Source organism: Podarcis vaucheri (assembly GCF_965113315.1).
Source record: "Podarcis vaucheri genome assembly, chromosome: 4".
Classification (NCBI taxonomy): domain Eukaryota; kingdom Metazoa; phylum Chordata; class Lepidosauria; order Squamata; family Lacertidae; genus Podarcis; species Podarcis vaucheri.
The window spans coordinates 73,740,073-73,767,169 of NC_138762.1; the positions used below are offsets into that span (position 1 = coordinate 73,740,073).

The 27,097-nt window shown below is 43.6% G+C and overlaps 1 protein-coding gene across 3 annotated transcripts; it reads left to right on the forward strand.

Moving 5' to 3' along the window:
* The first annotated feature begins 582 nt into the window (after nucleotides 1-582).
* MXRA5 (matrix remodeling associated 5) lies at nucleotides 583-27,097 on the forward strand. 3 transcript variants are annotated; one of them, XM_082221646.1, is made up of 7 exons: nucleotides 583-904; nucleotides 7,689-7,904; nucleotides 9,663-9,792; nucleotides 10,524-10,914; nucleotides 12,184-16,905; nucleotides 18,614-19,514; nucleotides 23,494-27,097. In XM_082221646.1, the coding sequence occupies exons 2-7, from the start codon at nucleotides 7,699-7,701 to the stop codon at nucleotides 25,400-25,402; spliced, it is 8,259 nt and encodes a 2,752-aa protein (XP_082077772.1). In that variant the 5' UTR covers nucleotides 583-904; nucleotides 7,689-7,698; the 3' UTR covers nucleotides 25,403-27,097. The 3 variants fall into 3 exon arrangements, with proteins under 3 accessions (XP_082077772.1, XP_082077771.1, XP_082077770.1); XM_082221645.1 differs by lacking the exon at nucleotides 583-904 and adding an exon at nucleotides 1,197-1,326; XM_082221644.1 differs by lacking the exon at nucleotides 583-904 and adding an exon at nucleotides 1,227-1,322.

Here is a 27,097-nt window from a genome sequence, read left to right on the forward strand (position 1 = left end):
TGCAGAAGATAAGGACTAGTAGCAGATAATAGGCTCCTTATTTTATATCAGGTTATGCCAACTGCTCTATCATGATCTATGACAATAAACCATGGGGGGAAATCGTATTTGTGAACACCCTTAGACTATCTGGTTCAATGATACAGAGTTGCTTTGGCAGGGCCTTCTGTGGAGAGGGGAAATGGTGGCGGACAGCCAGGAGCACCAAGACGAGTTCTGGTGGCACATGGCAGGGGGTTGGACTAGATGACCCCCACGGTTCCCTTCCAGCTGTACCATTCTGCGATTCTATGCCCCTTGCAGGCGGCGTGGCCCACGTGGGCGCATGAATCGCAGAAAGGCGGGCGCGCTGGGAAAGGGACGGCAAGTTAAGTTGCGCTTTTGCGCGAAAGGGGATCTCCCCACGCCGCTCGCGCGCTCAGCCAATGGGCAACCGAGGGGCGCCCCTTCGACGTCTCCTCCCGCGAAGCTCAGTCCGCCGCGCGCTCCCCTCCGCCTCCCAGAGCCGCCCACCAGGCAAAGGAGAGCCGCCGCTCGCTCCTGCTTGCAAACGCGCCGCGCAAGACGCAGGAAGCAGAGAGCCAGCGCGGGGCATGCTTGGCGCGGGGCGCGCTCCTCTTGCTCGTCCCGAGACGCAGCAGCTGCGGAGGGAGCCGGAGGGGCAGAGTCCGTCCCCGGGGCAAGAGTTTGGCTGCGGAAGCGCCTCGGTGGGGAAGTAGGGGGGGGAAAAGAAAGAAAGCCCCAAGCTCGCTGGTGCTGGTGCTCTTGTTTCGAAGTGTTCAAAGAGAGAAGCGCCGAAAGGACAGAAGCGCTCCAAGTTCCCTGTTCTGTTACCCTGCTTTCCATTTCTTCGCTTTTCACTTGGCTCTTCAATAAGAGTTCCTGGATTTACTGCCTAACAGGGGTGAGGAAAACAGAGAATAGATCTTGGGAAGGATTCCTCAGCTCCCGTTTTGTTTTGTTTCCCTCCCCATATTTTTTTTTTAAATCTTAAGATGTGTATCTATTTCCCGCCCCTTCTTCTCCTCACATCCCCACTTTCCCCGGATCTCAGAACTGGGAGTTGCAGAACCAGGAAGGAAGACTGCTGAGCTCGGCTCAAAGCGCGCACCTTCGGGGTGGGGTGTGAACTACGTTTGCGCGCAGCTCTGGAGTCCACGGAAGAGGAGACCCAGAAAGGCGCTCGAGGCGGGGGCGTCGGCGGGGGTGGGGTGTTGCTCGGGCAGGCAGGCGAAGCGCCCGCCCGTGGCACTAGCTGTTCTTTGCTATTCGTCGACAGGATGGATCCTGCAAGCAACAGTGTCTGACACTCTTGGCCAACAGTAGGTAATCTCTCTCGCGCTCTCCACCTCTTGCATGGCTTGCTGCGCCTCCCGAAGGCAATCTTGCTGAAGGAGACTCCTCCTGCCCCGTAGTCAAACAGCCTCAACTGCTTTTGTCATTATATTTTGTTTGAAAGAGAGAGAATAAATTGCACAAGCTAGTGGACTTGCAGTTGTTGCTTTGGAACGATTAGAAAGGATTGGAACTTTGTCTGGCTTAGTTTGAATTTCACAATCCGCCCCTTTGTTGTTGTTGTGTTTGAAAGGTAGGGATGAAATGTGGAATAGAAACTCACTTTCTAGAGATGGAAGTGGGGCTTTCTCCCTCCCCCCTCTCTTTTTCTTTCTCTCTCTTTTTCTTTCCTCTCTCTTTCTTTCCCCAAGGGATATATCGCTGTAATGACTCAGTGAATTAAGGACATTCTTCTCTAATGAGAAGCATGTGCCCTCCAAATGAAGCTAGGAGTGGAAAGCACATCCAGCTCAGGTATCCCTTAAACAGTGTAGCTCTCAGGCACATCACCTTCAGCTGCCCTGAGAAGGGCTGGGGAAATAATCAGCCTTCCTTCCTTCACCACCTACTCGTTCTCCCGCCTCCAGGAGGAAACCTGAGGCCACCTTGGGGGATAAATCCTTGGACTTGATCCCACCACAGCCCCTGCCCAGACAAAAGGCACATGCAGGGTGGAGTGTCATGTCATGAAATCATCTGCAGAGGGATCGACACAAGACGGTCCTTTGCCCATCCAGAAGTTAAGCTCTCTCTGACTTCACCCTGTCTGGCCGCCCAGATTCAATGTGTCTTCCTCTTCATCATCAGAACTGTGTTTATATATAGCCCTTTGGAGTATTCAGAGCCTTCCTAGCACCTCATACATTATCTCAATAATCCTGCTTTCTTGACCCTTAAGGTCTCTGCCTAGGTAATAACTCTAAACAATCCCTAGGGGGCGGTGGGAAACAGTATGAATGCTGAGATGGAATGGGGCAAGCAGGATTTCAAAGCAATTTCAAAGTAGTAATTTCCCGTCCTGTGTTACGTTTCCCCTTTTTCTCACCCTTTTCCCCAACTTCTCTGTTCTAGAGAGCAAGGGAGATGTTTGGAGTTGCAGAATGTCCCCTGCAGATGCAGGGATGCTTCTAATAATCCAATTCAAGCACATCACCCACCAGTTTGTACCACTTTGCCAAAGTTTTCTACCCTCAGGGGCACACATCTAGGGCAGTGTTTACATGTGGCCCTCAGAGGGGTGGCTGTCAGTGTGGCCCTCAAGCTGAAAATGGAGGGTCGCCCCAATTTAAGCCAAGAACTCTTTATCCCTGTCACATGTTAGTGCCTTTGCACATCACCATCAATTATAGGCCACTTTTCAATAGGAGAGCTTTGGTAATTAGATCCAAGTATTATATTCATTCTGTTACTTTGGTACCCTTGGAATTGCTTGTTCATTGCTTCACTAGTTTTATAGAGTTACAGGCTTGGAAGAGATCAAAAGTCATCTAGTTCAAACCACTTTCCCTCTCCACAGAGCCTACCTCCACAGAGCTTAAATTAATATTTCAGTTATTTCATTTATTACAGTTGCCTCCCACGCTTCTGCTGACGAGCTCAGAGTAATGTATATAGATCACCAGCTTGCGAGGGCGATTGGGGGTCCAACATGATGAGGGTGACATCACATGTGATGCAACATCCTGATGTAACACATGTGACGTCGGGAGGAGCTGGGAGCAGAGCCAAATGTGGCTGCTGTGAGGCTTCAGTGGCCAGTCACTCCACCTCCTCCTGGCTCCACCACCGACAGAAGGCTCCTTCCAACCTCCTTCTCTTCCATGGCAGGAGGAGGAAGAGTTTGCCACTGGAGCTGTGCCACACTCAGCTCATCACTGGGCAGCCCTGATCCCCTCCCAAAAGATATTAGGGGGGACAAAACAGCTCAGCCCCCAGGAGCCAGCATCCCTGAGCCTCTGAGTTCCAGTGACTTGCCCACTAATTAATCTTTATAGGTCGGAGGCAAGTGTACAGTCGTACCTTGGATCCCAAATGCCATGGAACTCAGACTTTTTGGCTTCCAAACACCACAAACGCGGAAATGTTTGTTCCGGTTTGCAAATGTTCTTTTGGAACCTGAATGTCCAGCGGAGCTTCCACAGCTTCTGATTGGCTGCAAGAGCTTCCTGCAGCCAATCAGAAGCTGCGATTTGGTTTTTGAATGTTTTGGAAGTCGAAAGGACTTCCGGAATGGATTCCATTCAACTTCCAAGGTACGAATTTAAAGCTTTCTATCTAGAATGGTGGTTATTCACCGTTGATTGTATTTTACTACTTGTTTGTGCCCTTCTAACCACAACACCTCCTCTGATGTAGACTGGATCTCTGCTTGTAATGTGGTCTGCTGCTCAACCTCTCTTTACACATCCTCTGTTTTTTGCTCTCCTGTGCACCAAGCCCAGATTCCTAGACTTGACTCTATCTAGCAGGCTACTTGGCTTCCTTCTATTGATCACCACTTTTCAAAGTCAACATCAAGTTGGCTAGAAACAAAGGGGAAACGGGCTCCTGTAACTCTTAAAACAGAGCTTTCCAAATTTTTCATGTTGGTGACACATTTTTTGGACATGCCTCATTTCGCTATACAGTAATCCAGCTTTACTAGCAAACCGGAGGCTAAGCTAACCCCTTTCCAACCCTGGGAGGAGTGTGGGGAGCATTCGCGTGACACACCTACACACTGTAGCTGACACACTAACATGTCACGGCACACATTATGGAAATCTCTGCTCTAAATGCTACATAAGCTTGCAGATTTTGGCAGGGGCTCCTTTTCTTACTCATGTAACATAATAGCATGACATGCTGCCTTTGCTGAAATTCCTTCTTCTGTATGAGGGTTAAGCACCCTAGCAGTCACCAACCACCAAACTGCTAATAAAACAAGGTCCTTGGCCCTTTCAATGCTGTTTATATCCATTACAAGCTAGAGAAATTTAGGAGAAGTGTTTTTTCCTGTTAAGCACAGTGCAGGTACAGGACAGGACACAGTGCAGGTACATTCTTTCTGCCCTGTGATTATTAAAAAGTGCAAATTCACCTTCAACCTTACTAGAAACTCAATAGCAGCCTCACTGGTCACTCACATCCATGAAGCAGGTTTCACTGTATTTCCCAACTACTGAGTAGCAGATTCCCGTAGCAAATGATATCAAGTGCTGCTGTTTATTGTGGACCTGGTGGTGCTCATGAATGCATGTTTTGTGCAACGTTCACTTGGCATTGTTCCCCTCAAATTCCACCCTACATTATTTTTTTCATTTAAATCAGATTTTCCACAGAAAACTCAATGAAGTTAAAAAAAAACCCCAAACAAACCACTAAACTGGTAAATTCACATTAAATGGGGAGGGGAAGCTGAGATGGCATTTTGATGAGGACCCTGCAAAGTCTTCCATGCCTGAGCATCACCAAATCCTCAATAAACTGCTGTATGGAAGTGTCCTGTCATTTGGCTCATTTGAAGCATTTACATGTCCATTATTGGCTTTGACCCAACTTCCAGTGGACTATTCATATCCATCATCAAGGTATGTTTAAGAGGCACGGTGTTGTCTCTGCTGACCCTACACCTAACATGCACATCCCCTCCTGCTCAGTCCCCAACCTTGTTCTGTTGAGCCGTCTGAATGAGACTTGAACTAGAGTTTGCTTGAAAGTGAGTAGAAACCTCTGTGTGATTGGGCACTCTGCTTCATCAGGATCCCTGATAGCTCAAGCAAATATGAGTAAAAGAAACACCTTCAGACCTCTCCTGCTCAACAAAGGGAAGGATCACGGAATGAGCAGGTGCGTCAGAACTCACCTGGACATTGGGTCCAGGCATTGTGTGTGCATCCCTCACCACCACCACTACCAGACCCCAACTTGAGCATCTGTGTCCCTCCATGCCAATCTCTGCCATCAGAGACTGGAGTGCCACTCTTCTGGCATGGAGCTCCCCATTCTGCCTCCCAAATGTGCAGTCAGAAGAAAGTACCACCTGTGGGATCCCCACCTGCAGAAAGTCTCTAAATGAGGCATTCTGGGGGAAGGAGTGAACTGGTCTCACTGCTTTCACTCATCAGCATTGAGCCTGATCTCTGTGCAAGCTCCGGGTTGGCACAGCAGTACTCCGCCTTCCAGCCTGACTGGTGAAAGCAACAGGGGTGCAGAGGTGATGATGTCTCTGCTGCCCACCTGGGATTTGGATTGTTCTGTCTACTGGTAATTGTGTTTTTGAATGTTTGAATAAGTTGCTTCTTTTTTTTATCACACATCTTCTCGAGGAAAAGACATAGATAAGCAGCATATTATAAAGAATATTAAGAGAAGGCACCAATTAAGGAACAGAAATACCTATATGTAGTCCCTGTGTGATTCAACAATTATTCTCATTGCAATCATCTTCTAAACCCAGAACCAGTGCAAATGCCAGCATTTATACTGTGATGGGGTTAGATAACATCACACAGAACTCTCTGGTTAAATTAGTAGTTGATATCCTGCTACAATTGTTGCTCTTCATATATAGCTTCTCCATCATTCATATTTTAAATGTTCATTTCTGTGTAATAAGAAATTGTGAACTTTAAAAAGCCATTATTTCTAGTCAGTGCGTGTTTGCCATTGTGCCAAATGTAGGAAGCATAGGAACCTGCCTAATACCAGGTCAGACTATTGGTCCATCTAGCTTAGTCGTGTCTGTACTGTTTGGCAGCTGCTCTTCACGGGTTCAGACAGGAGTCTGAAGATGCCAGGGATGGAACCTGGGATATTTTTGCATACAAAGCATGTGCTCTGTCACAGAGCTACAGCTTTTCCCTAGGGTCTTCCATCTGTAGGGGTGGAAGGCATTGTGACGGCATAATGCATTTTCCATTGTTATGGATCTTCTTATTTAAAAGGAAGAAAGAAACCTTGCGGTACATCATTTTCCACTTAGAGGCCTGAGCCCAGGATTTTGAGTAGGAAGTCATCTTTTGATGTTGTAACTTCTGTCTGACTCTAAGCAGGAATTATATGAATAGAAGTAGATGTTTATTAGTCCTCTAAAGAAAAGAAAATATGTAAAATATTGATATGCATTAAAGAAACACCGTGTTAAGTACAAAGTTCTTTGACGTGCCATGGAGTTATTTTTTAAAGAAGGGGCAACTATTGTGTTAACCTGACCACAGACATTTGAGAAGCCCCTTCAGCCTCTTGAACCGCTGCTTTAGAGTTATAATGGCTTGCATATGATGCTGATAGGAAAGGAATGACAGCCTTATTGCTTGCAGATCTAAGAACTTCGGAGTATACACAAAGAAATAGCTTTTTAGAGGCTAATGGCTCAATCCCATGAGCCATTTTTCTGAGGAAGCAGCTTGTAGGGATCAGGAATGAGAATTCCAGCATGGATGTGAGACTGTAACTCACCAGTTGCTCCAGAGACTATAACTCGCCAGTTGCTCCAGAGCTTCAAACAAGCTTATGGCAAAGCCGCTCTTGTGCTACTCCTTGACTCACACACAGCCATGTAAGGATGTCTGTTGACGGAAAACAAACCAGGTCATGGATGGCATAGCAGAATCAAGGGAAGGGCAAACAGGAAGGGAACAAGTAAACAGAAACAGGCAAGAGTCATGGAGAATTAGATCAAAATGGCCTGGGGGGAGCTTACATCCAAAGAGCGGGTGGGGCTAAGTGGTGAATAGGAGGAATTTAAGAGGCACATAGGGGGTTGAGCTCTGATTTAACTCAGATTGGCTCAGAGTAAGCAAAGCCGTTGGCTTATTGTTTGAGGAAATAGGTCAGATTATTCTAAGGAAGTTCAAGGAGAATGGGGAAGATCCCCTTCCTTGCTTGACATGTCATCAGTCTTTTTCATACTTTGCACCAGCCACGGGTAGTATTAGGAGTTATCCATCCATACAGCCATGCTTCACCTGCAGCAGAGCAAGTAAATGCTTGCAGTACTTTATCTAAACCTCATTCATTGGCTCTAAATGTTTAAGATCTGCCTTTTGGTTATTTAATGGGTGTGAACTTGTGTTAAGTCTTAAGTATATGGGTGTGTTCTGCTCCCACTTGTTACTTCCTTTGTGTATGTTTATGAGAAGAGTGCTTGTGGGTGTTTTCTTCCACGTTGGGGTCAATTTGGTAGCACTGTTTTGTGATGGATCTGGGTTCTTCCTTAGCCGCCTTCACATGTTACTCCATGAAGGGATTGCACACACTTAAGGAAGTAGTGAGGTCATCAACCTGGCCACATGCAATGCAGAGTATCTAAATAGTCATGTTTGACATCTATTTAAAAATTAAACTAGTTCTCTCTCTTTTGAATTAAACAGGTATAGTGAGATGAATAAATTGGTGAAGATGCTAAAGCAAACATATTTGGGGGCACTATCCGTGGTGCTGATTCTCTCTCTCGGGCTTCCGGAAACTACACTTGCGTGTCCTCATCCATGCGCCTGTTATGTTCCCACTGAAGTTCACTGCACATTTCGGTCCTTAGCAGCTGTGCCAACGAGAATCTCTAAACATGTGGAACGAATCAATTTGGGGTTTGTATTGCAATTTTACTGCGGCATTTTACATTCTTTGAGAGTTCATCCCACTAGTTTGAAGCATTGTGCATCACATGAACTGCAATGTGATACCATTACTGTACAGATTAAAAGCCTTCCATATAGAGGAGCATTTATGGGAATTGATCTAAAACTACTGTGATCTACCTACATTTATATTTAACATTTTTGTGAGACCCAGATAAATCCTACTGATTGTCTTCAGTATATGACCAACACAATGAGCCAATGGTGAATGTGCATTAGCATTTGCTGTCTTGCTACAAACCTTTCTCCTGCCCACATCACGATCACTTCATTTTCAGAGAGGAGATAACAATTGTTGAAGCACTAATAATCACTTCTTATCCTTTTTGGAAAATAGATCTCCAGCTTCAGTTGAACTTGCTTTCTTGCTCACGTCTTACGTGCCAACCCTACCAGTCTTGTTTCTTCTAAGCTCTTAAACAAAGACCTTACCCAGCTAATTTTATATTTACCACACCTGCCTTGGTCATGGACTATTTGATAAGCTGTTCTCTCTCTGTGTCCATGTCCCAGCAATTTCCTTCCCTTGCTTTGCTCCAGAATTTCCTACTTCCTCTAGACTCTAGAGCATCTGCTCTTACTACCACCATTACTATTGCTTTTATCCTTTCTTCTGCCTCTGTTTACCTGGGTTGTGACTCTCCTCCTGCCCACATTGGGGTTCTCCCCAAATCAATTGCTTAATGTGTGCATAGACCACTTAGACAGGCAGCATCCCATTTTGCCTACAAGACTCAAAATATACAGAAATAATTGCTGTACTACTGTCTCTGATGCTGCTTCCCTAAATGATGCCATATTGTACTGGTAGCCTACAAAAACCAAGAGAATAACCACAACCCTCCACAGTGGCTGCTGTGTAGCATTCAAGGAGAGGAGCCATAGAAGTCATGAGAGCATTTTCATGTTTCTCTTCATTAGTTGTTCTGCTGTGCTACTGTGATTGGGACAGAGGTTAAAAGATCGCCTTCTAATAATGAACCATGGCTTTCTTTATTTAATATGCTCCCTTCAGTAGTTGAGACAACTGCAGTGAAACTTTAGTAAAATGCAAATGTACTGAGAGTTAATTGATTGGCCTGTCAAAGGGCAAGCAATTAATCAACTCAGCATTTTTTAATCAGTTTGCAGCCTGAGTTTCTAGATTCACAGTTTTGCAATTTCAAAACCACATATTTATCTTAGCAGTTAAATACCTAATTACATGCTATATGTGCAAATCTAGCAGTTTAGCTAGTAGCTGTGGTTTTCTGGTTCCAGAAACTGTTTGGCAGGCATCCATGTTTAAATGTCCTCTGCACAAAACTTTATTCATTTATTGTTACATGTTCTGCTGGCATCCTTGCGCGCCTACTGGTTGCCAGTCTCCATATCATCATAGGTTGGATACCTGCCACTGACAAATATATACAGCACATGGAGAACACTGTCCAGAAAAGCCTTTTCTAATTAATTGATAATTCCATTAATTTAAGCTCCAACTGAATTGTGCATATATGTGTGTGTGTATAGCAAAAGAAGCATAAAACTGACTTTTAACACATGAAATACCAGGTCTTGTTAAAATGCTTCATTAACTTTGTCAGGTTAAGTATATGATTTATGAATAACCCAAAGGTGCCTAAAAATGTCTGGTTTACTCAATGCAAAATGATGATTCAACACAGATTATATTTAAATGTGGTTCTCCCCCCTCCCCCCCTCCAGGTTTAACAGCATACAGGCAATATCTGGAAACTCATTTGCAGGCCTTGCAAAACTGGAACTGCTCATGCTTCATGGGAATGACATCCAAAACATACCTAACGGAGCCTTAAAAGATCTGACATCACTACAGGTTGAGTCAAAATGTTTCTTCTTAAAATAACAACAGTTTCAGTCTATTAGCTGTGTTCCCTCAAAGCCCAGATGTGCATACATGGGGAAGGAGTAGAGCATCTGTGTTGCATGCAGACGGCCCACAGGTTCAGTCTGTGACATCTCCACACAGGGCTGGGGGGGTCCATTGCCCGAAACCCTAGAGAGCTGCTGACTGGCAATACTGAGTTGGGTTAACTGATGGTCCAAAGGCAGCTTTGTATGCTTCTATGGAATTAGTATAAACAGTGACTGCCTGGTTGTTGGTGGCATTGGAGAAAGCTATATAAGATACATGATCTGAAGCTCCTGCATACACCCACAAACACACCCACACCCACACCTGTAGTCTATATTATTGAACTATGTTTGTTAGTGGGTACACACACACACACACACACACACACACACAGCAGCAGCAGCACACAGAGCAGACACTTTCATTCCACACATATGTAGAAGTTCCTGAATCAGACTTTCAGTTGTGTGGCTCCAATCCACATAAAGTCAATCATACTGTATGTACATCCTACTGAAATCCAGTTTGTTGTGTCTGAAGTAAATCCTGCTTATTTTGATGGGACTGAAGTGTGGCTACATTTGTCTAGTCTGGACCACTATATTCTTCTGTATTGCTTTATGTGTGCCTCTTCTGCAGTGCCATGTTACTACTAAAAAGTATTAACCTATTCATTTTACCTGGCCATTTAGGTATTCAAAATAAGCTACAACAAGCTGCAGGTTATAACTGGTCAAACCCTCCAAGGGCTTTCCAGCCTTATGAGATTGCACATGGACCACAACCGAATTGAATTCATCCACCCAAATGCTTTTAATGGATTAACTTCTCTCAGACTTCTCCATTTGGAAGGAAACTTGCTCCAACAGCTTCACCCCAACACGTTTTCTACATTTTTGGTCCTTGATTATTTCAGGCTGTCGACAATAAAGCACCTCTACTTGTCTGAAAATGCCATTAGAACACTGCCTATGGGTATTTTTCAAAAAATGCCACTCCTAGAGAATGTTTATCTTCATGGGAACCCCTGGTCTTGTGACTGCAGGTTGAAATGGTTCCTTGAATGGAATCAGAAGTTTCCAGGTAAGGGAAGATCATAGTTGTTGTTTTACTACATTAGAAATAGACTCCAGCAGAAATTATCACAGAAATATTGCCTTCCTTTGTATGCCTATACTCAGGGGCTGGGTTATTTATTTATTTATTTATTTCTAAACCTTAAAAACTGCCTTTCCATAATTCATAAGAACATAAGAAGACCCTGCAATTTCATGCCAATGGCACACATAGTCTAGGACCTGACCAACCAACCAAACCAATGGAAAGTATTAAAAATATATAAGTGAATACACCTGAACTGGTCCTAAGATATTTCTCCAAGCCAGTTGGGCACTATCTGAATAGCAAAGTACACTATAAGGGCCAAACTACACATTATGCTAAATACATAGCATGCTGTTCTGTCTTCCCTTCTGTGGGTCCCAGTTCTGCTGGTATCCCTCCCCAGATGCAGTCTAGACAAACCACATAGTTACAAGGCTTAGGGGGGAAAGTGCCAAAATTGAAGACACAGCTGCAGGCTACATACTGGGCCTTAAATGCATGATTTGGGTGTGGGGAGGCTGATTCTTTCATGTATTTCTGATGTTGTAGAGCAGTTACCTCAACAGAACCAACTTAATTGGGGAACTTTCCATTCTAAAGAAAAGGGTATTTTCTATCTCTTCTCTTTGGACAATGATAGCAGTCAGGCATACACATGTTTCAGAATGTGGTGGCCCAGTTCAGAAATGGCAGAGGGGACTGTACCATTTCAGGTGCTCAGGGAGTTCAACCCTCCTCGGAGCAGCCATATCTCTACCTGTCCCATACTGAATATCACATATGATGTCAGATGTGGGGAAAGTGGCCACAGCATGAGAAAAATGGCATCTTGGATCAAATGGAGGTGACTGGTAGGCCAAGTTTGACCCATAAACTGGAGGCTCCCTATTCCTCATTTAAATGTTTTAAACAGCATGTATCAAGCTCCCAAAGCTGCAGAATTAATGCTTGTGAAACCAATAGCTATTGCTGTTGGGCCGAATTTCTGGAAGATAGTAGTATGATAGGGCAGAAGGATATGAATAGTCAGAAGGAAAGTTCTTGCATTTCTTATTCCATATGATGATACCTTCAGTTAGAATTCTCTTCCTAGTTCTATCCTCTAAACCAAGGCATCTGAAAAAATATATATCAATAGGCTGTACAGGCCAATTGATAGAGTGTTGTATAGGCAAAACTTTCAGATAAAATATTTCTCTGTCAAAATTCCATCTGACTTTTAGATTATTATTATTTTTTGTCTTCCAGCTGTTTTAAAGTGTAAAAAAGACAAAGCCTATGAAGAAGGCCAGCTTTGCCCTAAATGCACCTTCCCTAAGCAATTTCAGAAACAAGACATTCAAAATGTAAAAAATGTTTCCTGCACAAAGCCTATCATACAGTCTCCACTGAAACAGAGCATTGGCCTCGAGGAGGTGGAGGAGATAGAGGAAGATGATGTCTCTGAGCTTCCCATGGAAGAATTTCAGCTGTCTCCATGGAACATTACTCTGAACCTGACAGATGAGCATGGCAACATAGTGAATCTGAAGTGTGAAATCAAGAAGCCAACAAACACCACCCAAATTCAGTGGAGCCAGAACTCGCCTCAAGAAATTGAAATCAACGCAACTATTTCCTTGGATCTGGAATGCCCAATGAACCGAGAAAACTATGAAAAATTGTGGAAGCTTATTGCTTATTATAGTGAAGTGCCTGTCAAGTTAGAAAGGGAGCATGTGCTCACCCATGAACCCAAATTAAGCTATCATTACAAGCAAGGTTCTGATTATGATGCTCTTTACTACACAGGTGTCAAAGGGAGAATCCTTGCTGAGCCTTCCTGGGTGATGCAGCCACTGATACATATCCAATTGAACAGGCGCCAGAGCACAGGGAATAAAGTAGTGCTCTCTTTTTCTACCCAAATTTCTCAAACAATTCAGATTCAAGAAAACAGACAGCAGAGAAGCAGCTGGGTTATGATAGAGCAAGACCAGCACACAAAGGCAGCTCAGAGTGTAGTGGAAGGTTCGGATGCTCAGCTAAGTTGCAATGTGAAAGCATCAGAAAGTCCCTCCATCGTGTGGATGCTTCCAGATGGAACTAAACTAAAAGCTCCATTCAGAATGGAAGACAGCAGGTTTTCTGTCCTCAGCAGCGGTCAGTTAGTCATCAAATCCGTGGCCTATGCTGATTCTGGTGTGTACCACTGTGTTGCTCAAGTGAGGAGTGATGCAGACACAATGGCCTACAGACTTCTGGTACAACCCGCAGTCATCCAGCCAGCTGACTCTGAGACGATGAAAATTGAAAAAAATGTGGGGGATTCCATACTTCTGCCCTGCAGTGCAGTGGCTGTACCAGAAGCGCACATAAGCTGGGTACTCCCAAGCAGCCATGTCCTTCATGATTTATCAAACTCATCCAACCAGTACCTGTTAGACAATGGCACCCTCTTAATTCCACGCAGCCATGTCAGTGACAGTGGGTACTACAGGTGTGTGGCTATAAACCAGCAAGGATCAGATCAATTTGCTGTTAAAGTCACAGTAAATAAAATGGTCTCTGACAGATCCTCAAAAAGGGTGAAACTAAAAAAACGCCTTGGTTCAAGAACCTCTGTAAAAGCAAAGGGGCGGGTCATAGGAGATGATGAGGGATCAGGTGCTGAAGAGGCTGATGATACTCGGAGCAAAAAATTACACCTGAAGGACCGTGAAGTGCCCCTTAAAGAAAAGAATGACAATGTTCCTCAGGTTCAGGTTAAGAAGAACAAAAAAGGAAGGCACAAAATGAAATTATGGAAAGGCATGGACAGGACTGAAGAGATCAATGTTGCAGAGGGCCGTAGGGTATTTGAATCCCGAAGGAGAATAAATATGGCCAACAAACAAATTAATCCGCAGCACTGGGCCAACATTTTGGCAAAAGTCCGTGGGAAAAATTTCCCTAGAACAACAATGGTACCAGGCACTTCCTTCAGGACTACAACAGAGACGCCGTCCATGCACCAAACCACCAACGCTCCGCCCATTATCAGCCCTCCACCAAACACTGCTGTTGAAGTCAGTGGAGAGGAGTCTTCTGCAGATTCATTGCAGCTGGGTGAGGGAGAAATGTTCTCAGTCACAATTCTTCCCACTGTCAACGCTCAGAATAATAACCAAGATCACACACCGTCTACACCAATGAGTACTGAGTCTTCCATAGCAAGTGGATTGTCAAACACGGGAGAAACACCTACTGGGGGAGATGCTCTGATTTCTCCAACTGTACAGACACAGGTGTGGGATCATAGTGATTTGAGGGAAAATGATCTATCAGGGGGACGAAAAGGCATCGATAGCTTCACCCAAGACTCTTCAAATGAAGAAGTAACGAGCAATTTGCCATTATCCTCTGTGGAACTATCACCTAAAGCACCTGTCCCTGCAAAAACTGAAGGTTCAGGAACAAATTTACAACACAAAAGTATGAATAAACTACATCATGCTGTAAAACATCCCACACATTCTCAAACTGAAAATTATATTAATTCAATAGCCTCTACTACTATTTTTGCTTCTGTAGCTACAGAGAGTGGTAGTATAGAGCACCAGCAAGGAATAATTTATTCTGACCTTTTCAGGGGTTCTGAAGGTATAATACTTGAAAAAACAGATGCTCAAAAACCCAAAGCCACTTTTATTGTAGAAAGTACCACTGTTCCACTTAACAAGAAAACCCAAACAATGACTGCTGCTCCCAGTAACAAATTTACCACAGCGACCATGATTACAAGCAAAACAACTACCTCTAACTCACAGGTCATCCATCATCCTAGAAGACGACCATATGGGAGAAGGAGATTAAGACCAAATAGGTTCAGAAGACCAAAACTTATCCCTCCTACTGCCTTCACCATAGAAGAGACACCTTTTATTAGAAAAATATCTAAATCGGAAGCTGCTACCCAAAGTTTGCAGGGTTCCATTTTTAAAGGTCATCATAAATCAGATGCTGAAACACAACATGGAAATGAATATAAGCCTCCTGAAGTAAGTTCTCCACTAGCTACAAGTACTGCTGCCTTAAGGAAGCCTACTGGGGCCCAAGACACAGAAGAAGCTTCATTTCTTCATCTTTCTACTTTACCACCTAAAATACCTGTAACTCTTTCCAATGCTGCCAAGGACTGGAAAAGTCACATGGTGACAACACCAACACCAGATTCTCTAACTACAGCCCCTGGTAGACAACCACATTTGCCTCAAAGCTCAGGACATATGCTTGCAACATCTGCAGGCAATGAATTCATCAAAGTCTTGGAAGATAATACTGTTTCAGCAAATAACCAAGTTAGAAACACTCATACAACAAGCATGTCAGTATCTATAGAAAGTATCACTAGACCAGTGTCACTTTCTGGGCTTAGTTTCTCAAAGATTCCAGAATTCAAAGAAGAAGCTTTTCTTACTGGCTCATCAGCTTCAAGGAATGAAGTTGACTTAAGGGTAGCTCAGTCAAGACCTTCCCAGGTACAGCGTTTAAGTACTGCTGATGGCATGGGGGAACGCTTTAAGGATCCTCCAACTGTAGATGAACAGGAGAAATTTTCAGACTCTCTAAAGATAAGTACAGTGGCAACATCTCCTCATCAAAGAGAAATACTGACTTCATCTCACCATGGTACATTGGGTGATCACATTTTCACACCTGCAAAAACTAAACAAGTGATTACTCTTTGGCATAATAAAACACTTATACCACCATCTTCAAGGCACACAAAGGAAAGTATTACTCAGTTACATGATCAGACTAATGCATACAGAACTGAAAAAAACTATCCCCCAGTATTACCCATTCCATCTGCACCATTAGCCACCACTCTTCCTCCATCAAAGCCTAGCACTCTTAATTTGTCTACAAAAGAAAATTACACATCTGGTCAAGTAGCAGTTCCAGACATCAAAAGATTCAGTCTCAGCCCACGACAGAATGAACTTTCCACTTCCCATTCAAACTACAACAGAATAACCTCACAACAAAAGCAACTGAAAGAACCATATGGTGGTAGGAGATACAATACACTGAATCCAAATATTCCCAACCAGCCAATTGGAATTATACCCATTTTTAATCAGGCACCTGCTTTTGCACCTCCAAAACAGATCCCTGCAAGAGGGACCATGAGGCCTCCATATCTCATTGCACCAGGTCTGTATCACCATTTTGTAACTCACCAAGCCCCCCTTCACTATACCAACAAGCCAGAAATTACAGCTTACGCAGCACATACCACACAGGACAAAAGAACCTCTTCTCCTCATACAGAGACCTTTCCCACCACAACTGTTGCTCCATTATACAGACCTAAGTTGCAGACCCCCAGCAGATTTGGCAACCAGGGAGAAAACAGACTCAACAGTCACTCCAGAGTTTTTGCCAATAACTACCTTCCTGACACCAGAGACAAGCCTGGAAGAACAATAAATCAAGCTGTACCCTACCTCCCCAATTCCAGAATACCATTCCTGTTGAACAGAACTAGGGTATTCCAACAATTGGGAGTAAACTCTAAACCTATAGTGCCTAATCCAGTTAGCACAACAGAGAAGAAATTTGTCTCTCCAACCAGGGTGATCACACAAAGCACTCCTCTAAGGGCTGCTGCTACCCCAGTGCCTCCTGTGCCCCTTGATACTACACTGCCATCTGAGAGTACTACTCCTAGTATTAAGCCACAAGGGACTTCCACATTGCAGTCCTCCAGAAACATCCACTACAATAATCCGAATGTGCTATTTGTGCCTAAAATTGGAGGAGAGAAGGCACTAAATTCCAGCATAATCCAGCCTTCAACACATTTCAAGATACAAGGAGAGAGGCCTAAGATTATAACAAAAGGATCTAACAGTCTATCCATCCTTGCTGAATCAGATGCTGTTATCCCATGTGACGCCACGGGAGAACCCAAGCCTTTCCTTTCTTGGACAAAAGTATCCACCGGTAAGATATTTAAACTAGTTAGATTTACTCAGAATACTTTTCTTTCTTAAAAAAACAACAACCCTGATGTTTTTCTTCTTCCCCTGCCCTTAGAAAAGGCACATTTATAGAATTTTCTTTAAATATTATGAACTATTGTTTAACTTTTTTGAGGCTGCTACTTTCCCCCCCTAAAAATGTGTTTAGGGCTACTCTCATTTTCCTACTCATATTGAAATACTGCCCCTCATTGAGGCCAAACTTAGATTCACAAAATGTTTAGGGGTCTGTGTATCCCTGTGTTCCCCCCAGAAAAAAGCACTGCTGCTACTACCCTTTCTCTTGGAATGATGCTAGAATCAGAGAATTGTGGAGGATGCAAAATGGTGACCAGGCTGCACAGTAGTTACTGCTGCTGCCACTTGTTATAGAAACAAAAAGAAATAAATAAGGAACATAAAATTTGCCCTACTCACACCCCTAATGGTGAGTCCTGCCCCTGAGAAATTGGTGAAGAATTTATCTTCCCCTCTGGAGAAATTCAGTCCCCCCCCCCACACACCCAGTTTCTCTGCCCTTAAATAGACCAGATAATTTTTAGAGGCCATTTTCCCACAGCTTGTATTAAAGCATTCAATTTTGATCCAGTCACAATAAGGCAGAGGCCACCAACCATTTTTAATTTTGAGAGCTGGGGGTGCCACTCACAATATGATTGTCATGAGGGTGTGGCAGAACACAAAATGAGCAAAGGTACATGGTGAAAAGTACAACCGTGGGGAAAAAGACTTATCCTATTGAACATCTGCCTAGAAGATTAGACGGAAACAGGAAAAGTGCATTAATGGGGAGAGAGGCGTTAGTTATTCAGGATCCCAGGGATTCCAAACAACTCACTTATCCACTGCAGCTTTGATGTCCGCCATTGGCTAAAAAACATTGACAGGAAGAAGAAGCCAGGCTTGCTCATCTCAGAGAAATCACATAGAAGAGTACCTGCATATTTTGCTTCTTAACCTTTCTTTGTAGGAGGGCTAGAGACTTACTTTTTAAATGCAAATTCAGAGTTTGGGGCTGCTGCCCACAGGTGCCAGGTTGGCAACCTCTTCAGTAAAGCATTCTCTATACTCCCCCCCATGAACAGTATGTTTTATGTACAATAAACATACATTTTCATTCCCTTTAGGAACCTATTTGGAGGGTACAGTGTCCATTTCCCCATTAATTTAGGTGTGCGCTGATTCGTTTTTTTACCTAATAATAGGGTTTGACGGTACCTGTTTTGGCACAACTGTTGCACCCATCCGGTTATACCCTCTGTGCGTCTGGCTGCCCATTCTCATCTGCACTGTGATGAATGTCTGTTGGTAGGGCCAGAAAATTCTTATGATGCAAATAAGGACATAAAACTGCATCTGGGACCATTGGGTGTTCTGACATGACTGACTAGATTGGATCTTCATACCTCTGCTTCTTATAAGGTCCTACCAGAGTACTATTGTGCAGCAAAAAAGGAATAAAGTGATGTGTCTTGGCCTTTTCTAATTTATTTAAATTAGAAATTTATTTATTTAAATTTTATCAAATATACAAGATATAATACTAATGCATAATAAAATAATAATAATCTTGAATATTGTAGTTTACTACAGTTTCTATGTTCCTTTTCAGAAAAAAAGGTATCCCCAAAAATGCTTTTCTTCTTTTTCCTTCCTGCTTTTCCTTTCAGGAGCTGTCATGACAGCCAATACAAGGATACAACGATTTGAAGTCTTGAAGAATGGTACGTTCCTCGTTCGCAATGTTCAGCTTCAGGACCGTGGACAGTATTTGTGCACTGCTCAGAACCTGCATGGTGTTGATAAAATGATAGTCTCGATGACCGTCTTAGCTCAGCAGCCCAAAATGCTGGGTTCTCGCTTCAGAGAAGTGACTGTTTATTTTGGAGAAAAAGTGATCATGGAGTGCCAAGCCAATGGTATTCCAAATCCCCATATTTCTTGGATTTTTCCCAACAGGAAAATATTACAAACTGTGAGCACTACAGAGGGAAGAGTGATGCTATATGAAAACCGAACCTTGTCCCTCAAGGACACTAACTTCTCAGATCGTGGAGTATATAAGTGTATAGCCAGCAACGCTGCAGGAACTGACAGTCTTGCCGTGAGGCTTCACATCGCTGCCTTGCCACCTATTATCCAGCAGGAGAAACAGGAAAACATTACCCTCAGCGTAGGGCAGAACATTAACATTCACTGTAGTGCCAAAGCAGCTCCTCTGCCTGGCATCCGCTGGGTGCTTTTTGATGGAACCCAGATCCGCACTTCCCAGTTTGTACGCGGCAATCTGTTTGTTTTTCCAAATGGAACTCTTTACATACGTAACGTCTCTCCCAAAGACAGTGGGAGCTACGAATGCATTGCAGCCAACATGGTTGGGGCTGCCAGGAGAACCATATGGTTGCATGTCAGAAAGCAGTCCACAAATGCCAAGATTACTGGGAGCTCTCCTCAGAGAACAGATGTGACCTATGGCAGCACCCTGAGACTGGACTGCAGCGCCTCTGGGGACCCCTGGCCACGGATACTCTGGAGGCTGCCTTCAAAAAGGATGGTGGATTCTCTACAAAGGTAAAAAAATTAAAATGACCATAGATATGTATTTAATTGTTTTTGATTAGTTTAAATATAACAACTCTTCAAATTAGCACTATAGCTGTAGTCATTTCAATGTTACTTCCTTTAGGCTGCAATCCTATACACATTTACACGGAAATAGCTCTCTCTGGGCTACTTCTGAGAAGAGTGCAGTTTAGCTCTGTATATTGCACATGGTTTCAGAATGTAAACTACCAGCAATAGTGTTATACCTTTCACAGCATTTCAATTATCTTGCATGCATAGAATCCTAAAATAGTAGAGTTGCATGGGACCCTGAGCGTCATCTAGTCCAATCCTCTGCAATGCAGGTATCTCAACTAAAGCATCCATGACAGTTGGCACTGTAATGACATGTTGGGCTTAAATGCTTGATTGTGCACCGTGGCCACTCAGAAACAAATTGCACCGAGTTCAATAACACTTCCTATGAAGGATGTATAGGATTCCAACCTAAGACCATTTGTTTAGAATACCTGTTTTATAAAGAATCCTAAGGTGGCGCTGTGGCTTAAACCACAGAGCCTAGGGCTTGCCGATCAGAAGGTCAGCAGTTTGAATCCCTGCGGTGAGGTGAGCTCCCGTTGTCCAGTCCCTGCTCCTGCCCACCTAGTAGTTCGAAAGCACATCAAGTGCAAGTAGATAAATAGGTACCGCTCTCGCAGGAAGGTAAATGGTGTTTCTGTGTGCTGCTCTGGTTCACCAGAAATGGCTTAGTCATGCTGGCCACATGACCTGGAAGCTATCTGCAGACAAACACTGGCTCCCTCGGTCTATAGAGCGAGATGAGCGCGCAACCCCAGAGTCGTCCGCAACTGGATCTAAGTCAGGGGTACCTTTACCTTTAAGGTTCCTTACAGTCTTATCAGAGTTTCCTCAATGGAAAAGTATCCCCGAAAGACAGGTGGCCCAACACTGTCAATCTTCCCTTGCCTTGCAAAGGAGTGGTAGGGTGTTTGGTGTGTTCTCAGGTACACTCTTGTTTATGCATAAAGGTAAAGGTAAAGGTACCCCTGCCCGAACGGGCCAGTCTTGACAGACTGTGGGGTTTGTGCGCCCATCTCACATCTATTGGCCGGGGGCCAGCGCTGTCCGGGGACACTTCCGGGTCACGTGGCCAGCGTGACATCGCTGCTCTGGCGAGCCAGAGCCGCACACGGAACGCCGTTTACCTTTCCCGCTGGTAAGCGGTACCTATTTATCTACTTGCCCCCGGTACCTATTTATCTACTTGCTTTCGAACTGCTAGGTGGGCAGGCGCTGGGACCGAGCAGCGGGAGCGCACCCCGCCGCGGGGATTCGAACCGCCGACCTTTCGATCGGCAAGCCCTAGGCGTTGAGGCTTTAGCCCACAGCGCCACCCGCGTCCCAGTGAAATTCAAAGTGCCATACTATGGAGCTAGATTATGCTTTTGAATGTCTTGCAGTGCACAGCATGCAGGATTCTGCAGGGAGCAAAACACTGTGGAAAAGGTATCTTAAAGGCAGAAATTTTCATTTAGACCAGTATAGGTCACAAATAAATTCCTCTGGATATGGATGGGTTAAATTAAGGTAGAATGCTTTGAAATAGTTCTAATGAAGAGGGTAGAGAAGCTAAAATTGGCCTGCATAGCTATCCACATTATTTGTCCAACTTTTCTCCATCTGAAAAAAAGGCTATAGTGTATCCAGAGTGAAGCATTCTTCAGTGCATTGACTTGAGGAGAGATAATTGTGTAGTGAACTCCTCACTTAAACCAGCAGGGCTTAATATATTTCATTTTGACCAGATTGTGGCCATGTTTGCTAGAACAGCAATATGAGATTTGATTTCGCTGTTCATGCTTGTGTATATCTAGTGAAATTCAGCGTTGATATTTATATTAAACATAAATACAATTATTTATGTTTTCCAAGAGGTTCAGGTATGGCGAAATGCTTGGGCTTGATTTATATTTATACTAATGCTACTTCACATTAGTTTGCGATTGCAATGTTGTTTTAAAATACAGTGGTACCTCTGGTTAAGTACTTAATTCGTTCTGGAGGTCCGTACTTAACCTGAAACTGTTCTTAACCTGAAGCACCACTTTAGCTAATGGGGCCTCCTGCTGCTGCCGCACCGCCGGAGCAAGATTTCTGTTCTCATCCTGAAGCAAAGTTCTTATCCTGAAGCACTATTTCTGGGTTAGCGGAGTCTGTAACCTGAAGCGTATGTAACCTGAAGCATATGTAACCTGAGGTACCACTGTACATAGTTGTGTGTGCGTATTTTTTGCATTGACCCTGCCTTACAAGAAGTTATGTAAAAATTGTTAGCCTTAAGAGAAGGGCATTAAGCATTTATGACTGTAAGGTAATTTGTTCAGGAATGTGAGTTTCATAAAGGACGCTTATTCACCCATCATATAAAATGCATTTATTATACCTGAGGTCATGGAACTATAATAGGATGAGTATGGCAAACTTTAACATTCAAAGTGTAGAACTCGTGAGGTGCCTGGTTTTTTAGATGGATTCTATAGGACTTTTCTATAAACGTACTGTGGAATTAGATATTACAGAAGACATGGGATCATCCGCCTATTCTTCCCCGTTCCCTGTAACATGTAAGGAAGTCACAATAGGACATCATACTGCGAATTTCCCCAACTTGGGCTCTACATCATGGGCTGCCACTCTCACTAGTGAGAGTGAAGACTGTCACAGTGCAATTGTATCACACCATGCACCGAATCTCATTAGTCTTTCCTAACAATAGATAAAAAGGTGTAGGGGTGTCATTTTTTATTTTTTTGCAGCAGCAGCCCTAGACCTTCCATAACATCTTGTTCCGCTTTTAGGCTCCTTGGTAGCAGGGATGAAAAAGATCCCTTAGTTTAAGAAAGTTTTGAGAGTGGTTTGCATCTGATTGGCAGTGCTGGTTTTAACATTTGAAGTGGAGCATGCATAGGATTTAGATACACCACCCACAAGTTTTCCTTTGAACTCTGCCTGAAGCTCCTTTGTTCAGTGAATGCAGAAAGGACTACACACAGTAATCGCCAAAGTAACTCAAAGAGAAAAGTTTGCAATTCTTCCATCTCTCTGATCTGAGAATAACGGGGGTAACTCCTGAATTGGTCATAGCTAGAAAGACTAGGTATTCCTGCAGAGCAGCATCCCAGGCAAACATCTTATTTATGGTATCACTGGATGTTTATAACCATTTAAAATAGATTGATCATACATTTTACTGTTGCAGAGAGGATAAATGCTCTTATGCATTAAGTAGTTAGGCTTTATAAACTTTTTAGATTGCTCCATGTAAATATTTTGTATCGTGTTAGTGAGACCCAAACAACCATTATCTTCTGCTCCCAGAGGCCCCATGGTAACTATTTGGGAATTGGCAGCACAATCCTATGCATGTCTGCTCAGCAGTAAGCCCCATTAAGTTCTGTGTGGTTGACTTCCAGGTAAATGTGCATAGGACTGCATTCTGAAGGTGGGCACTCGTATGTACAATATAATAGGTAATTTATCTATATAATAGCTATATAATAGCTAATAAATTCTCTGGTCTGTTTTATACCAAAGCAATATGGCTCTCTATGGAATAACAGTATGTATATCTTGCCATATGGAGTATATTGTCAATATCCTGTTCACTTTATAAACATATGTATCCATGCATATAAGCTTACATGGGATTTATCTGTGGTGTGTATATATACAGGAGATTCCCCCACCTCCTTTGTATTTCCATGTCTAAATGCAGCATAGAATACTGTAAATAAAATCTGGATCTTCAGAAGAAGCATAATGATGTAAAAACATCCTTCCACTAGAAGAAAGTCAGTTGCAGGGTAGAATTGTTTGATTGCAAATGAAGATAATTGTTCTTGTTTGTTTTCTGGCTCAAAATATGATGGTTTATGAACATAAACTTAAAACACATGTTTTGTTTTCTTTCCTTTTTCTAAATTAGTTTGGACAGCAGAATCAAGGTATTTGGCAATGGAACTTTGGTTGTTCATTCCATCACTGAAAGGGATGCAGGGGACTATCTGTGTGTGGCCCGCAACAAGATTGGAGATGATTACGTGGTTCTTAAAGTGAATGTGATGATGAAACCTGCCAAAATCGAACACAAGAATGAGAATAACCGCAAGGTGATGTATGGAGGGGACCTGAAAGTTGACTGTGTAGCTACAGGTCTGCCGAACCCTGAGATCTCCTGGGGCCTTCCAGATGGCAGCATGATCAATACTCTCATGCTAGCAGATGACAGTGGGAGCCGAACAAAGAGATATGTCGTATTCAACAATGGGACACTGTACTTCAATGATGTAGGGCTGAGAGAAGAGGGAGACTACACCTGCTACGCCGAAAACCAGATTGGTAAAGATGAGATGAAAGTGCGGGTCAAAGTAGTGGCTGAACCTGCAACAATTAGGAATAAAACCTACTTGGTTCTCAACATCCCATATGGAGATGTGGTATCTGTAGGATGTGAAGCAAAAGGAGAGCCCACACCCAGAGTGATGTGGTTGTCTCCAAGCAACAGACCTATCCCACTTTTGTCAGATAAATATCAGGTGTACAGGGATGGGACGCTTCTCATACAGAAGGCCCAAAGATCTGACAGTGGCAACTACACATGTGTAGCCCGGAATACTGCTGGGGAAGACCGGAAAGTTGTCTGGATCCATGTCAATGTTCAACCTCCAAAAATAAATGGGCACCCCAGTGCCATCACCTCAGTGAGAGAAATGGCCCTGAGAGACAGCCGGAAGCTCATTGACTGTAAAGCTGAAGGCATCCCAACTCCACGGGTCATGTGGGCTTTCCCAGAAGGAGTGATCCTGCCTGCTCCCTATTATGGGAATAGAATTACTGTGCACCGCAATGGCACACTAGACATCCGAGGAGTGAGACAGACAGACTCAGTGCAGTTGGTGTGCATTGGCAGGAATGAAGGGGGAGAGGGCAGGCTGATTGTGCAGCTGCAGGTCATGGACCATGTAGAAAAGCCAGCCTTTCGGGATCCAGTCACTGAAAGGATCACTGCAGCAGCAGGACACAGTATCAATCTGAACTGCTCAGTGTATGGGACTCCTCAACCTAGCACAGCCTGGATCCTTCCCAATGGCACTGAGCTGCAGAAGAGCAGCCATTTGCACCGATTCTACCACAAGAGGGATGGAATATTACACATCAGTGCCTTGTCTGCAGCAGATGCTGGGACTTACCGCTGCACAGCCAGGAACCCAGGTGGTTATGCAGAAAGGGTGGTCTTCCTCAAAGTGGGGTTGAAACCAGAAATCAGCAATCAGTATAACAACTTAGTGAGCATCATCAATGGGGAGACCCTGCAGCTTCACTGCATCACCCAGCCCAGCCAGCAAGCTCGCATAACTTGGACTCTACCCAACGGGATGGTGTTAGATGGTCCCCAGGCTGTTGGGCGATTTTCCCTGTTAGAGAATGGCTCTCTCACAGTGCGTGAAGCATCCGTGTTTGACAGAGGTACTTACCTGTGCAAGGTCACGACCGAGTATGGCTCTTCCCTTATGAATGTCCCAGTGATTGTGATAGCCTACCCACCCCGGATCACAAGCGAACCGGCTCCCATCATTTACGCAAGGCCAGGCAATACAGTGAAGCTGAACTGCATGGCCATTGGGATCCCTAAAGCAGAAATAACGTGGGATCTCCCAGACAAATCACATCTGACAACGGGAGCTCAATCCCGTCTGTATGGAAACAAATTCCTTCACCCTCAGGGCTCATTAATCATCCAGCAGGCTACACAAAAGGATGCAGGCTTCTATAAATGCACTGCTAAAAATATACTAGGCAGTGATTCAAAAGCAACCTACATACACATATTCTAAAGTTTTAAAAAAATGCCTTTGAATACACAAAAATATCTAAAGTCCCTGCCAAGTGAGCACAGCTAGGAAAATACAGTTGCTAAATGAAAACAGTTGTACTGAGAGAAGAACAGGGTTGTGCCAGAAATGGTGGATCACAGCTTTACCTTCATGAAAGGCCAAAATACTATTCAGGCAGGTAGCAGATCTGAGAAGCCGTCTACACGCTCTCTGTGATGTTAGAGGGCTTCTTGCCACTTGTCTTGAAATCTGACCTTGAGGGCTACAGATTTAATAGCCCACAATCTTTCATCTCAATGTGGTGAACTTTAAACATTTTTCAGTTTTGCTTTTGATTTAGAGGCGTGTGCTTTAATCCTGCCATATACCTATCTAGGGTATATAGTGCAATTCAGCCAAAGTTAAGTACTTTCAGGACTCACTGATTTCAGTGGAAGAGTTAACCACTGTGATCAGTGGAACCTAATAAGTGGCTGGATTGTGGAGCACAACCTTAAGGTCAGGAATGAGGAACCCCACTGTTGGACTCAACACTGCTCATTGGTCCCAGCCAACACAGTCAGAAATGATGAGAGGTGTAACTCAAGAACATCTAGGGGGCCACAAAGCAGGTGGGGAACCTGTAACACTCCACATGTTGATGGAGTGTAATTCCCATCATCCCTGACCACTGAATCCCCCTGTCAAGTTCTTCTCTCCTGGATAACTTCTCAGAACACTTACCCTAATGTGAGTTTCCTACTCAACATCATTGGGTGGTATTGGGGAAGAGGAGAATACTTGATCCAGGAATGCTATTCTCAGAAGCAGTCTTGTAGGGCATGTAACAAGTAATTCTGTCTTAAGTATAGCATTAGCTTGTCAAATTAATATTTTCACACCTTGTGCTATCTAAAAACTCCAGTGGAAGGAATGGGAAACCTCTAGCCAGTCAATCGTTGGACTCCAACTTCCATCAGCCCTGGGCAGCATGGCCAATAGTCAGGTTAATGGGAGTTGTAGTCCAGCAACACCTAAAGGGCCACATGTTCCCTTTCCATGCCCTATGGCTTTATTTTGAGGGAGAAAATAGGAACATAAATGTGCATCTTTCGCAAGAAAGCTCAGACTGAGAGAAACATGTTGATAATTCTCCTTACCCCAATCAATTTTGGTTCTGCCTATGATATAAAGTACTATGACCACTGATAGTGCAAATCTGTTCCTTTATGCAACATGCACCTTAAAGCGTACCAAAGTAGTATTAAATATAACAAAAGAGCTGATGCAAGAGAAGTTATTTCATTATTATTTTTGTTGGACACAAAATTATTTCCATAATCCCCTGCAATACTTTTGACATAGCCAAGCCTTTATAGAATATGATTACTAACTTACTCTCTAACCATTCTTCTATCAGCTCTCTGGGATCAACTCTTCAGTTAGCAACAACCCTGATTTTTTCCCACCACAGCACAGCAATAATTACTGTAACAATGCAAATGCCTCACAGCAGGGGAACCCCTAGCTGACTTCAGTCCTTCTGTATTTTGTATGGTGTTTGTTTCGGACTATGAGACTGGAAGAATACAGTGACCTGTGTCTCAGTGTATAAATTATTGGTCTTTACAAGACTCTGATACTTCTACTGTGTTTTATATAAATATTAAGATCAGTATACTGTATGTTTTATAATAAAAAAATATTTTCCACAAA

Coding starts and splice junctions, on each gene's coding strand:
- MXRA5 (XM_082221646.1), top strand. CDS start 7,699: ATGAATAAATTGGTGAAGATGCTAAAGCAAACATATTTGGGGGCACTA. Junction 7,905..9,662: donor GTGGAACGAATCAATTTGGG/GTTTGTATTGCA, acceptor CCCCCCCTCCAG/GTTTAACAGCATACAGGCAA. Junction 19,515..23,493: donor ATGGTGGATTCTCTACAAAG/GTAAAAAAATTA, acceptor TTTCTAAATTAG/TTTGGACAGCAGAATCAAGG.